Source organism: Gavialis gangeticus, unplaced genomic scaffold (genome assembly GCF_001723915.1).
Source record: "Gavialis gangeticus isolate Ggan-Ray unplaced genomic scaffold, GavGan_comp1, whole genome shotgun sequence".
Taxonomy (NCBI): Eukaryota; Metazoa; Chordata; order Crocodylia; family Gavialidae; genus Gavialis; species Gavialis gangeticus.
Window position 1 is genome coordinate 29,953,766 of NW_017729025.1, and position 22,293 is coordinate 29,976,058.

Genomic DNA, 22,293 nt, shown 5'->3' on the forward strand with positions numbered 1-22,293 from the left:
TACAGACACTGACGAGTGTCATACAAAATATGCAATATGACATCATCTGGTGCCAAATAGTGAGATAACTAAAATGAGCATGCCCTAAAGCATTGTTTTTGGCGCTTCAAAAGCAGTTTTCAGGCATAGCAGGGACCACTTCTGCAAAGTCACGTGGTCTGCTGGGTAAGTAAAAGTATCTTTCACCTATCCTTTTAATATGAGGACACATAATAGGATACATAAATATTTGGATGTTTAGAAACATAGATTTGTACACATGTAGACCTGCATGCACAAAACAGATACTTAGCCATTTACTAACTTCACATGGGGTGTTTTAACCTCAGTTTATTTATGCTTGTAAAGTGCTTCCAGACCTTTGGATGGAAGGCACTAGAGAAATGAAAGGCTTATTGTTATTATTGTTATTATTATTATTACTACCACTGCATCTAACTGCTGACAGCAGCCACAGTTCCATGAACAATTTGAGGCACTTAAATTTAGAGTCTGATTGGTGACCCTAATGCTTTTCACATTGACTCCGTGTACTGAAATGTATATTCACCTAACCCACCGATGTATGGTTGCTATTTAGAAATGAGGAAATGGGGAGCCTTTTAAAGAAAGTGTAAGAAAATATTTAGCTTGTATGTATCTATATAAAGAAAGAGCCATTGGAACTAACTGGATGAGCTTTTAGTTGCTTCCCTGGCATGTTTTTCAGAATGTTCCTAGTATAAATTGGGTAGACAAAAAGACAGTGTTTATATTTGGTTAAGGATCTGACTCAAACTAACCAAAGCCAGGCAGCGTAAAACTGAGGCTCCTAGTCAGTCTTTTTTTTACCAGTTTTGGTTGTGATTAACCACTGCAGCATGTATGTTATGTAACATAACACTTCAGCCTCCTACACACACCTAGATACAATGGGGCATGTTCGAGAGCTCTTGGCATCATTTGAAAGACAGTGTCTCAGTAGGAACTTTGCAAGATGCTTAACCTTATCTTTATTTACATTTAGGCCTTTTTCCCCCTGTGGTTCATAAATAATGGATATTTTTGGTCTCTATAAATGGAGGGGACCTGAGAGAAAACCCTATCAGGTCCATTATGTGTTTATTTACTGGAACTCCTTTTAAAGCTTTCAGCTATAGTGATTTTCTGCAGCTTATAGCACTATCCTCACTGTTTTGTTTAAAGCAGAATTGAAATGTCACATTCTGAAGAGATCAGCTAATTATTTAATGGTACCCAGAATATGCTTTTTTTAGATTTTAAAATAGAGCATTATTAACCTGAGGTTGTAAAGATCTGCAGGAAAAGCCAAACAGGCCTGTGCTACCCTGGGATCTAATAACAAAGAAGGTGAGTCTGATTTCAACTGCTGTAAGAGTTCAAAGACCTGTATTTTGTCCCTTAAGCGGCAGTTAGAGCTCAGCTATATGGTACTCAGTTAAGGTAGAACTCAACTTATCTCTTATAGGCAATTGCAAAAAAAGTGGACTTTTCTGGCCACTAATTAGATGTATTTTAACTGCAAAATCGTTTTAGCATCTAATACTGTTATTATGTGCTTCAGTGTGAATCCTTAGTGGAGCTATTAAACTGTGAGAGCCTGAACTTTCCAGACATTCTGTAAAGCTGCTGGATTTTTGTAGCATTGTTCAGAAACCCTGTGGGTGGGGAGGACCTCCTCACTTGGACCTAGTGTACACACTTCTACCAACTGATTATTTGGGAGGATGGCTGGGACCCTCATGCACTCTCCTTTTCTGCTCCCTCCCAAGAATCCAATTTCATCTCTCTCTCTCTCTCTATATATATATATTTGTTTCCAGATTATGGCCCCATCCTAGGGTGTCCTTTCTAGTAAGGTGATCTCATTCTATGGACTTGATGTGGGTAGCATAGTGCATCTTTGACTTCTATCTAAATCATATACATCAAATTGATGCCTCTCAGTTATTTTGTAGGTTGTAAGCACTATGCAGAATTATCCCCCTAAGATGCCCTGCAACACACAGACGATTTACTCATTTTCCTATCAGTTTCTAACCAGAGACTCTCTCTTTATAAGCAAGCAGTACATTTAATTACAGGGTTGTTTTTTCCCCCCCAGTCTTACTACATAGTTTTTTTCTTTCCCCTTATACTTTTAAGACAAAGTGACTGGGACATTCTTCAATTGATGAAAAGGAATTGGATTTTTTTCCCCTTTATTTGCTCAAATTTGAATTGGGTTATCAGCCTATCTTGTTTATGAAATTTTGTGCTGTCTTTCCTGCACAGACTGTGACTCCCAAATCTTCCACAGCTCCATTTCCATATTCCTGCGTGCTTGTTCTTTGTTAATCACTTGGCAAGCGCTTATTTGAATATTAAAAATTTCTTTAATCATCAAAGGCAGGAGCACAGCTTCATGAATATTCATATTTTTTCCTCCTCAGACTGGATTCTAGTTCATTACCCTGCAGTAAAGCCAAACAGTCATCAATCGCGCTCATTACAGCCGCTGGCGTTTTGATTGGCTGCCTGCTGCTGGTAGCTTTCTCTTCCCCCCACACCCCTCCCCTTCTCTTCTCTATGAGCTGTCGTGTACCTGCCAACAACAAAAAAAAAATATCAACAATGCGAGAATAAATTTCTTTGGTTGAAAAACAACTTTGCAAACTTGTCAAACAGTCCTCGTCACTTTTTTGTTTTACACCCAAAAAAAAATAAAATAAAAAATTAGAAGAGAGAAACTTGAGCTTTAGAGATGAATATTTGTCAAGAGAGTTGACGTAAGTTTCATTTGCATAATGACTTTGTACTTCTGCATTAATAAAATTTGCATATGAAGCCATGTTAATTACTCCTGATCATGCTTTTTGCATTCATGCATAGTAATTTTCTCCGACTTGTGAGAATTAATGTCTTGGCATGGGGGGAGGAAGGGGGGGAGTTAGGGTACTGTCAAGTTTCTGTGCCAGTGTCCCTCACTCACACTCCTTCTCCTCCTTGCTCACAACGTCGCTGTTCTTGATCTATGACTCATTTATGCATTATCATTTGGAATCCTTGGGATAAAGAAATGTATCAATTCAAAGGGAATCCTTGTTTGCCAGAAAAAAACCCAAGCAATTCCCCCTCCACAACGTTGCATTTCACATTGGCAGATAAGTAAAGTTTAGCTCTAAAAGAACACAAGACATTGTGTGAGTTTGAATATTCTAAAAGGGGTGTGTGTGCCCACAGATCTGTGCGTATTCTTGCATATGATTATAAATGTGTATGAGCATGTGTGTGTTTCTGCATATGCCACTTTGTTTATATCTCCATTTGCCTCTCTCAGTGTATGCTCTCACTTATGCTTTGCTATGCGTATTGGTACTATAAAGAGGTGTGCCTTCAAGCCTTAGGACCCCTCTGTGTGTACTCTGTGTGTACTGGCTTGGTGCTATATACATATGTGTGCCTCCACCTCTGTATGTGTGCACGCGTGTGTGTGTGTGTGAGTGCATGCTACTGTGCGTATGTGCCTATGGTTGTCTGCCTGAATATGTGACAAACAATACTTAAGAAGAGTTAAGAGAAATAAGGAGGAGAAGATCCATATTGTCGCCTGTAACACAGACAAAACAACTTGTTTTAGGGAAGGCTTTAAAATCTGTTGGAGAGTTTAGCTAATATATGTTCATTGCACTATTGGATGTACCAAGTTCATAGAATGGGGCTGCCTCTCAATTTCCAGTACTGGACTATTTAAAACAGATACCTACCATTATTTTAAGTGATTTTTATTGTCTATCTGTCTGTCCAGAGGAGAATAGTGGCATACACAAGCGTACCTACATAGGTGCACACACAAAGCAGAGAGCCTTATTCAAATGTGCACACACATCCACAGGTAAATGTGATACATAGAGAAAGAAAAATAAAAATAGGCACATACTTACATAAAAAATTGCACTTAAAACAATACCTTAGACAAGATCTCTAAAGGTAGATCAAAGGGTCTGTCTTAAACTCTCTGATGTACACATGCTGGCACCAGCTCCATCTTTATATCACTCAATGGGAGTCAAATACTGCACATAGACGTATCTGAGAAGTGTGGGGTTTTACAGGTACCAGGCAGTGGGCATGTCTACACATGCACTAATGCACCTTTTCTAGTGCACATTAACTTAGTATATCCAATGTGAGGGCATTTGTACATATGCTTATGCCTGAGCGCTGCAGTGCATGCATAGGCATAAATGGCAAAATATACATCAGTGCTGAGAAAATGGCGGCAGCATGTTCTTGAACTCAAACACATTAAAGGTGTTTAGTTCAAAAGTGCACCACCACCATTTTCTCAGAGCTGACGCACATTTCGCCATTTATACAAATACATACAATGCAGCACCAGGCATCTCAGCTTGTGTGCAGAGCAGACTTGATTAATCGAGTCTGCTCCAATGCATCAGATCTCTGGCATATCAGAGCAGACAAATGTATGTGTATAAATGCTGAGGTACTAAACTAATGCACATTAAGCTGCACTAATGCTCAGTAGCGCATTTGCATGCTTTTAAAGTGATGTTTAATGCGCAATAGACTATTTTATTGTGCATAAGTGTAATGTCACAGTTTTTATGTGATATTTTAATGCATGGTAAAATAGCCTACTGCTCATTAAACCGTATGTGTAGATACATCCAGTATGTTCATCTATGCCTAGACCTAGTAAAATAGACCTTGAACTGGGTGCGTCTACATGTGCATATAATCTATGAGCAGTTTACTCTCGAGTAAACTACTCGCGAGTAAACTCTTCTGGGCATGTGTCTACACATGCAGGAATGCAGGAGCAGATTTGCTGCTTCTAGGAGCAGACAGCTTCCACTCCCTGCAGCCCTGCAACTGGGCCCTACAGCAGCCAGGGAGAGCTCTAGGCTCCCCCTGGGTTCTAGCTCTGGGGCCAGGAGACAACTGTCTCTTGGTGGGGGCTGGGATATTGCTCCCTGTCTCTGGGAATTGCCTGCTGCTAGGGCAGGGGGACATTGTCCCTGCTTGGGCTCTGGTGCCTCAGCAGCAGGCAGCTCCTGGGGGCAGGGAGCAATCTCCTGCCTCCTGCTGCCTGGTTGACCAGGAGCCCATTTGCTCCCAGTCAGGTATCTACATGTGTGATACTGGACAAGTATTAATCATGAGTAAATTTTCTATTTGCATTTGCAGGTAGCACATTTACTCACATTTACAGCCAATTACTGTGCAGAAAGCATCTGCATCTGTGTACTTGGAGACTTACTGCACAGTAATTAGGTCTACTGCGCAGTAAAGCGTCTCATGTAGATGCATCCACTTATGCCTTGATCATAAAGTTTCAGGATTATTTTATTTTCAATCAAATTCTGACAGTCATTTCCCTTTAGAGCTGGGCAGGAGGGGCCTATTGCGTTTGCCTTAAATTCTTTTTAGTAAGCTTAAAAATGATGGGGAGCAACAATTATTCTTAGCTACATCTGGGAGATACTAATATGTATACAATTTGTATGCAATGTAAGGCTTTTAAAAAAATTCTTCTGTCATGTCAGCAATGCAGATCTTTAATCTAGCCTACAAAGCTCTCTATGCATGTTTCACACTCATTGTACGTGCAAAACTCCTATTGATATCAATGGGAATTCCACATGCAGAATGAATGCAGACTAGAGATCTGCAGTGCAGGTGATAGATACCCTGGGGCTGATTCAACAGGAGAAATTGCCTCAGCCCCCTAAGTTATATATGTGTGTGTGTATGTGTATATGTAGGTGCATGGATTTATAAACATGTATGCTAAAAGTGTTTATTTCAATTTTCCAAAGTAGTCTCTAAAATTTTACCCCACTTTTCCTTAGATCCATGCATCCTTGAGCACAAAGTGCTCTTGAATCATTTGATGTAGTTAGGAGAGCATATTTTTAAGTTAAGAAGCAACCATTGTCTTGTCAGATCTCCACTACTCATAGAATTCCACACAATTTGTTCCTGAATCTACTTCAGTAACTTGTGGTTGAGTTGAGAATTCACAGCATCACTTTAAAAGGGCAAAAATCTTTTTTTCTTGTATTTGTCCATCACTTAACACATTTATGCCAATGAAGTTTTACCTCCTGCATTTGTTTTTGTCCTTAAGTACAGTCCTTGAACTGAGAATATACTTACCACCCTGAAAAGGGCAAAACCCAGTTGCCTCTTTAACATACCTGTTGGAGCTGCTTCTGAGCCCCACCAGTGCCACTTTTACAGCAAGACAGAGATTTTTCTTATTTCCAAAAATAACCCCTTTTCCTTTGCCCTTTTTCCTGTTGTCAGTGAATGAGGCCTCTTTGTGTGTGTATTTTGAAGGCATTTTGTTTTTGCCAGTTTATCACTTGCCTTAGGTCTCAGAAACTCTGCATTTATTTTTGAGCTATTAAATATGATAAAAGAAATGAGGGGAAAAAAGCACTGCCTGGTCTGTAGTTGGTGAAAAGGAAGATTTGGCTTTGTGGTCTTTGTGCCATGGGACTTTTCCTTTTGCACAGCACCCAGAGTGGTAGGATGCATTTAAGATCTGTCAGCATTAGGTTTTATGGTTCTTTCCTCCTCTTCAGGATGAGTGTTTTTTTGGAGACAGAGAACTGGGGCTAGAAGGGAGCTCCTGGGTCACTGAGGAGTCTAGTCCCTGCTACCACAGGTATCTGTGCCATAAAACCCCTGTGGGTAAAGTTATTAGGCGCGATCTAAAAAAAATTGCCAGGTTACTTGTCCCAACTTCTCCAACTGAAAGGCTCTAATATAGATAGAAACCTCCTTCTAATATGAACCTTTGTTTCCTTCCCTCACTAGAACAAGATATGTTGGATGAGAACAGGAATGTCCTAACTATTCCCATTTGAGGGCCATCTTCTCAGGAGCCTGAGGGCTGTGACTAAATGGAGCAGATTGCATCTAGCCTTGTCTTTAATGGAAAGGTGTGGCCTTGAGACTGTTGGAAAAACTGCTCCCTTTTGATCCAAACCACTGGGTATTTTGGCATGCTAGGACCTGTGCTGTTTGCAGGTTGAACCTCTCTATTAAAAATAAGTGAAGTCTCTAGTAGTAAAGATGTCCATGGGCCTCATTTGGTCCATACATTTTGGCCACCCCTGAACTTCCCTGGAAAGTTTCAGTATAGCAGTGGGCTGTCAAAATGCGCAGGTGTGACCTGAATTCCTTGTCTGTCATAGTCTAGCTCTTACGTACATTATGGTGCAAAGACTGTGCTTTCACTCCTGGGTATGTAGTGATCTGACACTGGTTGCAATATCATTTAGAATATAATAGCCGAGTATCCAAAAAGACTCATATTTGAAGCTCATAACTTTCCTGGCAATAGGCAGGTTCCCAGGTAATGATGTGATCAAAACAGACAAGGGCCAACCTTATTTAGTTGCGTTATCTGTTAACAATAGAACTGTAGTCACAATAATTTGGGGGTACTTCATCCTGTTTGTAGCTTTTTCCTGCTTTATGAAAATTCTGCCATTATTACTGTGCTTTAAATTACAATGAAGCAACTTCTCTACATATAGAAATCTCATGTCTGACATCTGTTTCTGCTTGCCTGGCACAGTCTTATCCAGAATGTAATATAGATACAGCCCAGTTAATGGTTATCTTTACCTGTTTCTGTAACATTTCCAGTGAGATCAAACACTTGCAAAAAAAAAAAAAAATCCGTCCCATGAGCTGGAGAGATGGCTTCTATTTAAAAACAGCCTCACAAAAGAGCACAATTTTTATCCTTGATGCTTGAAGCTCAAGTATTTACACAGGGAATTTAGACTCTTCACTTGTGGTTTTGGCAAAAGCTTCACACAAATGTTTTGCACTGGTGGTCTCTTAGCCATTTAAGATAAACGACAAAATCAAATGCAGTCCTTGCAGACTAGAGTGCTGGATGCTGTGCCAAGGATGAAGTATCCCTCTTTGCCTCACATGTGTAGCTGTCAGATCAACATGTAGGCATAGTTTTCGAAGTGGGACTCTCGAGGTGGAGAGGATACATTATAAAATGCTTCTTTCTAATGTTGTAAGGTTTATGGCAAAATATTTCTTTTCACTATTCCTATGTGTATGTGTAATTATGCATATGTGTGCATGTGTGCATACACACACATGCGCATACACACACATAGTTGTGATCATTAAAAAACCCACTGCATGCCAAAAAATACCTGACAATTAACACACTTATTTCCTGATCTAAATATAGGGAGAAAATGTGGTTTCTGACTTACCACCATGTGGTAATTGTTGGCAAATGCCAAATTTTTAGTGGCGACCACTGCACCGCATACCTTTATTTGAGAACTGGCCCTGCATTAGTAACTACATTTTATTTAGTAATTTAAATGGAAGTCATGGTTTTAAATAAACATGTAAATCCAAATTATAAGCTGGGATAAATCTTTGTAATTCAACTAATTTCAGATGGATCTGTGCTGATTTACACTAGGCAAGGCTTTGGTTTGTACATCGGGTCTATTTGCGTGTGTATGCATGTATGTGCACACACACACATGCACTTTTGTGTTTCTGTATGCCTGTATGTCTATATTTGTGTATGTTTACATGTCTTCAGGTTTGTATTTTAATTTTTTAAGCTGTAGGGCTCCTTTCAGACTAATGCCGATGAGAAAGAGTGTTTCTAGTGGAGCAGGAGAGGATTCTAAATACAGCTTTAAGTAGTAGATGATTTCTAGATGCGTTAAGGCTAAAGAATACAGTATGAGGATACAATATAATTTTTCAGCTATTAGGGAAAAAGGTTGCTACATTCTTTATAGCCTTGGTAGGGAAACAGAATACATAAATGGGGCATGCAAAATGCATAACTGGCTGCAGCTCAAATGGGAAGCAAGCACAGCAGCCCACGAATGCTTTATTCTGGGAGCTTGATTCCTGGCACTTCTATGAAGCCATTTGAGCTGTAAGTCGCTGCACTTTGTCTGTGCTGGTGTGTCGAGCCTGTTTCAGCAGCAGCTCGGCAGAAAGCCTACCCAGTTTTGTGTCAGTTAAATACATTAACACAGCCATAAAACAATAATCCTCCTTTTGATTTGGTCCCTAAGCACGTGCTGGTGGCTCTGGTAACCGCCTCCGGTTCTCATCTACACCGTCTCCACCTTTTTCTAGCTCCCTTCCCTGGCCACCTCGTCTCCTTTCCTTGTCCCCTTCCCATGGGCCCCTCCAGTCAGAATTTGCTTCCAGAAAATTGCCTGTAGCAAGCTGAGGTTTCATAGCACTCTAGGTCTCATTTTGCTTCTCCCCCAGTCAGGCTTCTCCTCCCTGACCTTCCAATCAGTCTCCCCGGTCTCAGCCTGACATATAAATTAGTTAACTAAAAGTAGGGAGTGAGCTAGGCAGAATCCACCGCCGCCTCTCCTGTTTTCCCTGTGATGCCTCCTCTGTCCCTTCAAACTTAGATCCGACTGACAGTTTTTTCTATTGTTTTTTCTCCAGGGCCGTCCAGGCCTGCAAACCTGCCGGGGGCTCCCCTAGCTGCCTCCTCCCACCCTCACACATCAGTGATCACGTCACCTCTCCGCGCACTGGCCTCTCTCCCGCCCTGCCTTAGCCTGCCCTGCTGTGGTGCACGTGCAGTCTCAGTTGGCGGGACTCAGACTGAGACTCAGACTGAGACTTCAGGCACATTTGGATGTCATTGTCAGTTGTCAGGTAATAGAAACATTTTTTTTTGTTGCTATCTGAAGGTCAGTAGTGCTGCCACGTGATGTCGTCTTTACTGTGGGAGAGCCGCCTTCATTGGGTTGTGTTGGGAAGGCAGTGAAAATGCCCTAATCATCCCCTGCCCACCATCGCAGAGGATGGGAGCCGGGAAAGGGGGTGCGACTCCATTCCTTTCTCCCCCCCACATCTACTCACTTTCAGATGTCACCGTCAGCTGCCACTGGTCTGTTTATGCCACATTGTGAACAAATGTCTGCAAATCCTCACATAATGCAATACCCTGGTATCAACATTTCATCTTTTTGGGCTGTTTATTTTAAGCTTAATTGGATAACTTTAAACATCTGAGATCCTTTGCTTTTCCCTAATCATTTCTGTTAAAGGCTTTCCTCAGGATGCAAGCACTCCATGCACTTTTGCACTCCCCTTGATTTTGAGAAAACTCTCCTTGCTGATTTTTTCTGGGTGGTGTTTCAAACCCTGACTTCTGTCATTGCCACGTGGGGAAGGTGATGTGGAGGTCAGCAGACCAGACCAGTCTAGGGAGGAGACTGACATGCGACCTCATGAAAGCAGCAGGTGTTCTGAGACAGGCTCAGTTGATTGTAAGATTGGACCTGTGGTGAGTTGAGGTGAAAATGGGAAAGGCTTGAAAGAGAAGTTAGCTGAGACAAAATCCTGATGCGCTTCTTCTGCTCTGCAAAATGCCCGCTGGGCCAAATTCTGAAGTCCGTGCTCATGATTGACAGGCATGCCACAGAATAATGCTGCGTAAATACTGCAAAGGATCATAGGGTTTAAACCTTTAGTAAGGATCCAGTGTAAGAAGTGAGTAATGCCTTCAGGAGTTGACCCCTGCTGGCCTACTGCCAGGGCAGCATAAACTTCGTCACATAAGCTTTTTGCTCAAATGTGTTACAGTTAGAACTACAGCAGTTACAGCAGTGACTGCATCGAGGTACACTTGATTCAGATTCTTTGGATACTACCTGGTCATATTTCCTTAAATACCACTTGTCTTTCACTGGGGAATGCTAGTACAGAGCGGGGTAGTTAGGAAATTTCATGTATTGAACCAAGACTAGAAGGTTTGCAAGTCCCATACTTTAAATGGTTCATCAGGAACCTTGAGGCTTGAAGGATGTAGTGTTTTCGGGAGGAGGTTTAAAACCACACATCAGCACCTTCTTTTAGAACTGAATCCAAAGCTCATTAACGTCAATAGAAAAGCTGCCTTTGACTTCAGTGGGTGGTGGAGTCAGTTTTCTCAGAACATTTTCACGTAACCAGGATTATATGATATTCATTAAAGAGCATTCAGACAATGTAGGCTGCTCTGTCTGCTTTACTATCCGAGTTGTTACACTCCTTCCAGGTTCACTGAGAGCTGGTTGTAATTTCTGTAGGGCTGATTCTCCACTATATTAATCTGGTTTTGCTTTGTTGACTCCACTGGATTGACAGTGGCATAAAAATAATATACCAGGGTATAGAATTGGGTCCTCATGCATGATGCAGAATGTCTAAAGGACAGATTTATTTCCCCCTGTAACTAGTAAAACAAACTAGATGGGAACTCTTATTTTGTGTTTTGTTGTATTCCTAGGTGTAGTGTAGGCATGAGTACCTTTCCTAAGTAGCTAGTTGTGACAATAAACTGAAACCTGGGTTCCCTATTGCTTCTAATGCAGATATTTAATGGAGACAGGAGAAAGTAAAACTAAAAATAGAAAGGGAAGGCAGGACTAACTCATTAAAGCACGTTGGAACTCAGGGTTTTTGTACTTTACACACTTTCAGTCCTTGCTTCAAGTTGTGCACTGTTAGTTTTTGGAATGATCTATTTGCTAAAAGAGCGATGCCAGCTTTGTGGGGAGATAGACCTGTTATCATGGCTTCCTATAATTACTGCTGCAGTCTATGGCACTTAGAGAATAGGTTATATCAAAGCACACGCTAAGTGTTTATGACAGGAGTTGGTCAAGTTCTGCTTGAAAGAAACATTTTCTCCCCTTGGAAAGGAGGCTTATATCTATTTAACCCTTTCTTATCTTCTTCTGTGTTCACAGCTGATGAGTTTGGGCATCGTTCAATGCACAGAGCAGTGAAGCAGGGTCTTTCTTGCGCCCAAAATGATTTGCACAAAAGAAACAAAAATAAGTTTTCCTCTGTGTTGACTGTATAATCATGCCAGCAGTGATTTTGGCGTTGTTCTTTCCTCTTCTTGTAGCCATGTACACTAGAGAGTTACTCACTCCAGCTTTAGGGATCTGCTTGTCTCTCTGACTTGATTAGCTTTTTATTCTGTCAGCCTTGTTCCCGTTTCTGAGGAATTGTTTCATTCTTTGAACAAAAGCCATTGACATTTCCCTCCTTTTCTGCTCCTTCCTTTCTTACCTTTATTCTGTTCATCATCTCTTGCTTATTTAACATTCAGTAATGTTCTTCATCTCTTGCTTATTTAACATTCAGTAATGTTAACCTGAAATTTTTTGGAGTAGCCTCTAGTTTTCCAGTCTGAGAGCTGGAGCTGCATGTGCATTTGTGATTAACCATGGTCTTTGATTGGCACTCACAAATCGGGTGTTTAGGAATCCATGCAGTTTGAGCTTGTGAATCTGAGCGGTTGGCTGTACGTGGAATGTTGGGTGCTCACGTGCAAAAGCTGATGCTTAAAATATGGTCCTAGGTATTATTGTTTATTTTCTGTTATGCATGGCTAATTTTGTGTGCAAGTCAACGCAGAATGGAGAGTCTGTAAGTGAGAGTCCATATTTTAAATATATATTTTTAATATATACAAATATCAGTGCTACATTGTCTTTTTTTTGCCCCAGGGGCCTCCATCAATTGAATTGGGTTTTCTTGCTTAAATGTTTTTAGTGCCTATTTAATTAGAACTTGGAATAGAATCATGAAATTCAGTGTTATGTAGCTTGCATCTAAAATATAAACGTGTACAGCACTCATGTTGCTTTGCCCCTTGCCAGATAAAGGTGCTTTTTTAATTTCATTTTTTGTTTCATTAATAAGTACTACATAAATTAACTATAAAACGCAGCCTTTTTTCTATAACAGAGGCAGTGATTATTGACAGATTATTATATGTAAAACAGTGTATAACTGTGTACATATATGAACATTGCAAAGCTTTTTGTGAGGCTGTTTTTTCATGATACATCTTTGCTATAAATACAGGCTCCTTTTTATGTTGCAGATTCATTAATAGTGTTCATTTAGGCTGAAATTTTCAAAGCTACCTAAGAGGTTTGGATGCCCAAGTCCTATTAAAGTTAATCGGAGCTGGGCTTTGAAAATTTCAGCTCCAGAGTACTTGGCACTTTAAAGTATGCTGTACAAACCAAAAATATCACTGCCCCAAAGATCTCGAAGTGTAGAAACACTATAAATGAATTGCAATTGGCAGAATGTAATAATCATTTATCTGTTATACTGGTACTCATACGGGCCTGATCCAAAGCCTTTGGAGTTGGTTCCATAACCATGGGTTTTATATACATATATAAAGATAATTATATGTACACATACAATGTCTAATACACATATAGCTAGCTAGTCAACCAGTGAAACAGTTTCTTTCCCACACAGGCACTGAGATAAGGAGGTGGAAAGTGATTGTGATACTTGGTTGCATATTCAAAAACAGCAAGTGGGCACTGACAGCAATGATTAATGGACAGGGCTCTGAAGTTCAAGGTCTAACACAGAGGAAGACATAAGACCCTAGCTCAGAGAAAATAGAACACTCTCCCTTTAATTCAAGGAATCAGCGGTATTAGTCATTAGGACAGTCTAAAAATCACATGGTAATCTTGTAAAGTTAACATCAATTTACTTCGCTACTGAAATTCTACTTACTGTATTATTTAACTAGTCTGGTGTTTTTTGGCACAGGGTAAGGTGACAATAAAGATAAAAGAAATACCTGGAAGTAAATAATAGGTTTTAACAGCCGAATATTTTCTCCTCCTTCAATTATATCAGAGTATTCATTTTGTGTTGGTTTTATAACTGGACTCAGCCAATGGAAATCGCACTAGATTAGACCACCCTTGCTGTAGAAAGCCTGATGCAATTAATACAGTCTGTCTAGAAAGCAGCATTATTTAAAAAACTTTTATGTTAATGATATGGTATGTATTCGGCACATTTCATAATATAACAAAAAGCAAGCTTTTGTTTCATTCCAGACCAGGCTTTATTAACACTGGAGGATCAATGGAAAACAAAACAATAATCAAAGCAGAGAATACAAACTCCTCCAGCAAAAAAACCTCCTAACTCATCAAGTTCCAGGACAATGGTTGATATGTTGCTCCTTGCTTCTTGCTGAGTAGAATTTAAAAAAAAATTAAAAGGAAAAAAAATCTATCCAACCCAGTGTATAGACATAGTTTGTTCTTTATATCCTTTTTTTATGAGGAGAAAGAGGAGTTGGGCAGCGTGAATGTATGTGAATGCAGACAACTACCACAACAGTGAGGTCATTTACAAATATATCTTCTCATTGTAGTGAAAAAATGATTTATGCATGGGTTGTAATAGCTAAAATTCAGGTGGGAGGTCCCTATTAGTCAGGGCTGCTGTTATTTATTTATTTTAGCCAAATAGTCACATTTTAAATGCCGTGTATGAAGTCACTTTTTCTTCAGCATGCAAGGAGCATGCAAGGAGCATGCTGAAGAAAAAGTGACTTCATACACGGCATTTAAAATGTGCACAGATGTGTTAAAATGTATACATTAAAAACTGTAAGGAATCTATATCTATCTATCTATCTATCCATCTATCTATCTAATTCTGAAAATCAGATACAACCACAAACTAGATATACCTAATCACAAACTTGTTCTTAATACATGGTATGTTTATCAGGAATCAAACTAGGGGCTGTAAGACAGCACTGAGGCAGCTAAAATTAGGATGCTTTTCAGGGCAGTGGTGCTGGCAATTTAAGTGTGGCTTAGGCTTTGTTCTAGGAAGACACCCTATCAGTATAACTTAGTAAGTCCTAATTATGTAAAGTTAAGAACCAGCAGGGGCAACAGGGATATTTAAAGGTGCTTAAAAGTGGATGGCTGCAATTTCCAGACTTCCAAGGAAAAAGAAAGGCTCTTAATTGCAATATTAACGGGTAGAACAGCATCTAGTAGTCTCAAGACAAAAGAGTTCAAGGAAATATTGCCTACAGTAGAGACAATGGCTCCAACATTTAGAGAGTTAACTGGATTTCCTACCACTGTGCTGAGCCCGAGAGTCTGAACTCTTCAAACGTTCCAAATGTAGAGCTAAATCAAAGAATTCTGTTTCAAATCCATACAAGATGTTGCTGTTTTTCTCCTCTGACAGGAGAAGCATTTGGAAGTGCAGTTTCTTTCTTTTTTTATTGCTGTCTTAAAAAGGAGTTTGGATGTTTAGCACAGCTGGTGCTCATTACATTATGCACTATCAATAAAATAGCATGTGTAATTAATTTTTAATGCAGTGCTGTATGCAGCGCTTTAAAGCAGTTACTGTATGGGGAGAGCCTACACCGGTCACTGACATCAGAAATATTAAAAAGCGGGCTAGATTTTGCATTTTTAAACAGCATATGTGTGAGTGGGGGAGGGCTATCAACCAGCAGTTGTCTGGCCACAGTCAAATTTAAAATTATTGGAACAAGATGGAGGGAGGTGTTTTTTTAATTTACTTATTGGAATAGATGAATTTATCTCTTGTCATTGAGGGGCTTAGAGTTTGCTAAATGATGGTTTGTTTAGGGCTAAGTGTGTTCAGGGCAAGTAAACACCACTGGACTAAGCAGCAAAGTGGGTAGATTTTATTTTTTTCAGTCACTGATCTTTGTAAAATCATGATCAATCTTGTCATTTTGAGCAGAAAACCTGTTGGAAAAGGCAAAGTGAGGTGTGGGATTAAAAGAAATGAAAGAAGCAGGATTAGAGGTCCTTTTCAACAAGTTTATTTTATTTTTTTAAGGAGGGTCCTTGTGGTCTTTCATCAGTCCAATGAAAAATCAATCCCAAATTTTGCTTCTCAAATAATTTCATATTTGGGAGGAGCACCTATATGAGTGTGAGTAAGTAGCAGGATTTAGAAGGGACACCATTGATAAGGTAACATCTCACCCACTTGAGAACAAATTGATTTGCATTTTGTTTTTTCCAAAGCAAATGGAAACTTTTGCCATGTTTTTCAGGAGACACCAAAATAATGACTCTCATGGCAATAGCCATGTAGGTGGAGCTTAGTTGATTACATAGCTGCATATAGAAGTCACATCAGGAAATATTTCAGCTGCCAGCAGGAGGAGCAGACATGTTTTCCAAGGTGACACATTGCACATATCCTTATTCAGCAAAGGAGCAGGAATCCCCTTTTTGATCAGGGCAACAAGGTAGCTGTGGTTCATTATTTGTGCAGTAGGATCTGCCACATTATCATGCTACTGCACACATAGCTATTGCTCTCTTCTTTCCTGGCTATCTGAATGTCTCTTAGCAAACACTTCATTAAAAAATATTAAACACATGACTAGGAGTAGGGCTTGTGAGAAATAATACTCTGATTAGGTAACAAGGCACCAAACTAGGAAATGCCTTGTTTGTACTCAGTGAACTTGCCTTTTGTTTGTGCACTGCACAGTTTTTTTAGCACTACGACTTTTTACATGCACATGCACACACATGTATGTGCACATGTGCACACACACACATGCTCATGTGTGCATGCGTGTGCACACACACACACACACACACACAGATGTTAGCAATTCTTCATTTCCTTCAGTACAATTCTATTCATAGGTATGTAGCATATGCCAAGCTATTTGCCTGCATGGCTTCACTGGGCATGTGTAACATTGAGTTTTTTCTGTCCTTCCAGCAATGAATTTGTCATAAACTATTTTGGCTTTTTTAACACCATAGGCGTGTGCGTGCGCGTGCATGCGTGCGTGTGTGTGCGTGTGTGTGTGTGTGTGTGTATGCACATGCCAAAAATATATAAGGATTTTCAGACTCAGCAAGGAGGATTCATGTGCTGTATGTAAATTGTATCTCCCACAATCAAAAGCAAGCAGTCTAAGCCATGAAATATCATTTAGATAAATATAATTAGGCTGTTTCATTTTGGCCCACAAACCAGTGTGAAGGAGCATTGGTGATGGTGATTAAGTGGATGTGTTTCAGTGAACCTGTTTTGTTTTTTTTTAGAGGATCTGGGCCAGATTCTCTGCCTGTGTGGTTTAGTGTTAGGGCAGGTGAGTGGGTAGACAAAAAACAATTATCAAGAATGCTCCTGTAGCTGACTAATGTTAAAGCAGGTGGATGGCATCTGAACCCTGGGAATGAAACAAAAGGCACCATAATGTTGGTGTGCCCACTGGGTTTCACAAAAGATTTAAGAACAAGGTCCGTAGTAAAATGGACCAATGGCCAGAAAGGAATTGGAATTAATGCGCTCTCCCTGCTCCACATCTGACACTTTTGTTTCTCTCCCTTACATCCTGAATATTAGGGAGTAGCTTTGAAATACTATGGCACTTCCTTTTTGTTTAGCAGTATAGTAAGCAGCAGTGTACATATTTGAACATACATTTTTGCTGGCTGCTGTTTTTTCACTGGTCAGGTTTTTCTATGCGTCTTTCTACTATATACATGTATCTAGTGCATTGGAGTGTAGCATATCCTCTTGGTAATCCTCTTTGTTTCTCCATTTTTTCTTTTAAATCAACTTTCTTGAGTTTGTACGATAGCAAAGGCCATTTGCTGTGGCTAGAGTAGGGAAGAAAGGTCTAATGAATCAGTAAAATGTGAACTTGGAAAGAAACAGGCAAAAATCCCACATAGAGAAGGCTTACATTTTTCATGAATTCAGCTGTAAGAGCCAGAGGTCCTGGGACTTATGGAATGAGGTTAATGCAAGCACTGAGTGAGTCTCTGAGAAGACAAGGGCATTTGGAATCTTTCCATAAAATGGTACTTTGAAAATTAGTGTCTTTGCTAATAAGAGCATAAGCATCTTTAAGGCAAAGAAGCAACATTACACAACACGCCAGCGTAACCCGTTAGGTTTGTTTAAGCATCACATCATTGGTAGGGGCCAAATTCTATATATATTATTTTGACATTCAGTCAAATGTAAAACTGAGCAGATTGGGCCCTTTGTCTTTCTCCCATTCAGGCCCATTCCATCTGTATGTATGATTGACTTGGATGATTACATGTGAAGTTTGCTTTCTTTTTCCTCTGTGTTGTTACATTCCTTTCTGAAATGGTCCAGACATGCCCCTGCTCTTTGCTTTATTCCAAGTATTCAAACACTAGTCGCACACACTGAAATGAGTCAGTTTTGTGAGGATTCTGGATACACCATCTCCTGTCTTCGGACTGGACCATATGGTATCCTCCCTCAGCCTTCCAGTAGGAGCCATACAACCAAGATTTTAGGTCGCCATCAGTCCAGGGGAAGGATTTTTCTTGACAGCAGCAGTACATAGTCTTCTAGAAAGCTGAATGCATTCTTGAGAGGCACCTTTTTTGCTGTCTGATTTTGTTGCCGTTAGTGGAGTTGCACCTACTTACACAAGCTGTGAATTTGGCCTGTGGAGCACAGAAAAGTGCATAGCTTTAGATGAGAACTGCTGTATTGTTAGGAAGGAGCTGTCATTTAAAAAGATCAGCAATGAACAATGTATGAAATAAAAATTAACAGAACTGAATAGCAGTTCTTAAAATAGCAGTAAGCCTACTTGCATATAATCATTCCCTACCAATAAAACAGGGAACATATAAGTGCACTTATTATGACACAGCCTGGGTTGAAATTTAAAGGGTGCCCAAAAAATAGGTCTAAGGGTTTATGGATTAATTCATCCAAATCCTTTATAAAAATATGTGAACTGCTGATTAAACTGGGGACACTACTTTTGTGGTTTTGTGTGTAGCAAAGATGAAATTAAAGTGAGCAACTTTATCAACATACAAAATGCTTGAGACTTTAATTGAAAGTAAACCCATTCAGTAGGTTGCAACTAAAACCTATTCCTATGTCTTCACTCTAAAATTCTACAAGACGGTTAAAACATCTAAATCCTCTGGAAAGGTTACGATTTCTGTTATAGCCAATAGGTGGCTAGAATCATTTAAAAGTAAAATTACATTTCTTAGAGGCCTATTGGTTTCCACAAAATATATTTGATGGGCCTTGTCTATTCAAGCTGCCATCATAATGTGAAGCTTTAGAGATCTGCTGATCCTCCTCTTTACTATTATTGTCATAGGTCACTGGAATAAGTGAATATATTCTTAAATGTATACAGTTTTCAAACATCCAGGAGCCGCTGGCTAGCCAGTCTGCTGCTGTGCTTTTCCCATTTCAAGGAAAAGATGGATGGTCAGGGCTGAGAATGGGCAGTTGGAGGGTAATTTTCATGATTATATAATTCTATGATATAACATCATCCAGACCTATGAGAGAAAATAAAGATGCATGGAACAAAATGCTGTTGCTGTTTAATTTGGGGTTGGAGACTGTCTTGTATAATTTTCTCCCTGTCCTCCTCCATTAAGTCTGCCAGGATCATCCCTCTTAGATACCAGCTCAAGATTTATTTATTTTTATTATTCTGGACTAGGCAAAATTTAGCAAAGCTGTTCCTGGAAGTTTCTACTAGCGGTTGCCTTTTTCCCCACTAATACTGTTTCTTCATGGATTCTTCTGTTATGTCTGGTTAAATATTCTTGCCTCTTGAGATTGTCAGAGGAAGGCTGTCATGTGATTATATTCCTCCGGTGTTCACTCTTCTCTCCTGGCTCCTCTGTAACTGTCTTGGGAATGCTGGACTATACGGCATGTATACACACACACTCATGCATGCACACACATGTATGCACACATGCCCTGACAATCCATAGTGAGTCAACATCCTGGATGCTTCTTTAGCTGATTAAAACAAGCTGTTTTGTCAGTGGCAGGCATGATTATAGTGACTCTCCCTCACACTCAGTACATTAACTTATTTTTTCATAGGCTTTCATTTTTAGAGCCTAACTTCAAAATATTTTTCAAACTAATTTTCTCCACTTTCTCTTTTATATCAGGGAAATGTCTACTTCTTTATTCATCCTCCCCTGCCTAGTGGTAGTAACAAATACTTTATTTTTCTGAACCTCCTCGCAAAAGCCAAGGCCAAAGTACAATTGTTTTCATTTAAATGCTTTAAATGGACATACCTGCCAAAAGTAAATGCAGCTTGCAGCATGTAGATTTACTGAGCTAGCATGGATTTCTGTAATAAAAGATTAAAAAACCCAAAACAAACAACCCCCCCCCCCCTTGGAATAAGAGCACTGTCCCTTTAAATCTGAACTCAAACTTTACTGGATATTTTACAGAGCCTGGTTTCATTTATAGTGGAGCCAGACTTGCTGTGTGAGAGCCGTCCGCATGCTGGAATTAGTCTTAAGCTTGCTTCTGTGGCATTGCCAAATTCCATGTTTGTGTTTTATTTAGAATTCTTTTCACGGCCAGTCGAATCTGTTCAGGCACACACAGGCGCTGTTGCGCCCCATGGAGAAAATAAGCAAGCTTGCGTTTTCTTTGGCATAGGCCACGGCCACAAAAGACTGTGATCTAAAAAAACATTTTTTAAAAGCTATTTTAACCCATAACAGATGTATAAAGTAGGCACACGCATGCCAGTTTCCTTAGTTTTAATTAAAAAATAATTACGGCTTTAATGGGATGCTAGTGACAAATTTGGATGAATGGTGGGTGACATTATCTCAAGGCTTGCTTCAACTTATAAATTAATGTATTTCTCTTGGCTAGTGGTACAGATGAAATTAAACGAAGGAGCAGATTGATATTTCTTAAAGTCACATTGAACTAAAAAGAAAAAAATACAGATTCTAGTACTGCATGCTTGCGTGAGATCAGAGTACAGGGGTGAAACCTTTTTCCTTTGGCTGTTGAATGGTTGGGTTGGAATGGGGCTCTGCTTTGCAAGATACCTGTCCTTTTCATAATTTCAGTAGTAGCCACATTGCCAAATTATTGTGATTAATGTCAGCAGGCAATTCTATTTATAGCTGCATGTGACTAGCTAGTAGAGTGCCTCTGAGCCAGGAAATTTTAAATATAAAACCATAAATGCATTCTGTACATTGCAATGGTTATCCCATAGCTAGCTTTGCTCAGTTACTGGCTTTTGGACTACATTACTTTGATTATTTTCATCGTTTTCAGTTTGGCGCTTAACAGCCTCAGGAACTACGATGAACTTATCTGTGCACAGGTATCAGTTATTTATATTTACAAAGAAATGACCAAAGGTGTAAGATAAACTCACTCCAGATTTATACCTGTGTGTCATTACAATAAGGTGTCTGAAAAGCTGAGAAACCAGAAGCAGAGACTGATATGAGAGAGATGGAGAGACTATGAATACTTGAGGAGAAGGTGGAGAACTGGCTGGCTGGTAGTGGTGTATTCTGTCTTGGTGGAAGCCCAAGTCCCACTAATGAGAGTTCTGTGCAGGCACTAAGAAAGAAAGATGTCAGTGTTGGTAAATTCCTTTATAGTACAGGGCAGAATTTTGTTCTCAGATTTTCATGGCAGATAGGATTTCCTCTAGTCCTATTCTTTGACTGGAACTTTCCAAATACTGGTACACAGAATCATAAAATCATAGAAAATTAGGATTGGAAAGGACTTCAGCAGGTCATCTAGCACAACCCCCTGCTCAAAGCACAATCATCACCAACTAGATCATCCCAGCCAAAGCTTTGTCTAGCCGGGCATTGAAAACCTCCAAAGATAGAGCTTTCACCACCTCTCTGGGTAACCTGTTCCCGTGTTTTACTACCCTCCTAGTGAGAAAATTCTTCCTAATATCTAACCTAAACTTCCCTTGCTGCAACATGAGACCGTTGCTCCTTGTTCTGTCACTTGCCCCTACTGAGAACACCACTGAGTCTAGCTTCAACCTCTTTTGAACCCCCCTTGAAGTAGTTGAAGGCTGCTATTAAATCTCTCATCAGTCTTCTCTTCTCTAGACTAAATATGACCAGTTCCCCTGGTCTTTCATCATAAGTCATGTCCCCCACCCCCTCATCATTTTTGTTGCCCTCTGCTTGCAGTGCTCATATGGATTCCCATTGTGGAACTGATCACCTGCACAAGGTTTGGCTTCCATTGTAAAGTTGCTGATGTATACATTAGCCTAGTTAACATGAGCTCAGGACAGTTGCTTAGCTTAACAAAGATATTTCTTTTGTTCAGTGATTTTTCTGTATAAATGGTTCTGTTGTATTTTTCTTAGTTAAACAATTAACAAGTTCTGTATACACCTCATTTTTGATAAATCACTTGAATGAGAGTGGATCAAGATTGGGCTACTGTTAATGTACAGAAAACTTTTAATTGATTTCAAAGAGAAGAAGATGGTGTATCTGAGGATAGTTGCTGACAGCAATCTGCCATGTCAGGCAGGACAAACCCAGTAACAGGAAGTTGTATTCTATGTTCTGTAAACAACAGTTTGAAAATAAGAGT

At 39.8% G+C, this 22,293-nt stretch overlaps 1 protein-coding gene across 1 annotated transcript in view; it reads left to right on the forward strand.

The window, feature by feature from the left end:
- The window catches only part of BCL11B (B-cell CLL/lymphoma 11B), a 101,453-nt gene that overhangs the window by 34,590 nt on the left and 44,570 nt on the right, over window positions 1–22,293 (forward strand). The window contains exon 3 of the mRNA XM_019518593.1: window positions 9,487–9,702. Coding sequence (XP_019374138.1) covers window positions 9,487–9,702 — 216 coding nt within the window. The remainder of the gene's footprint in view (window positions 1–9,486; window positions 9,703–22,293) is intronic.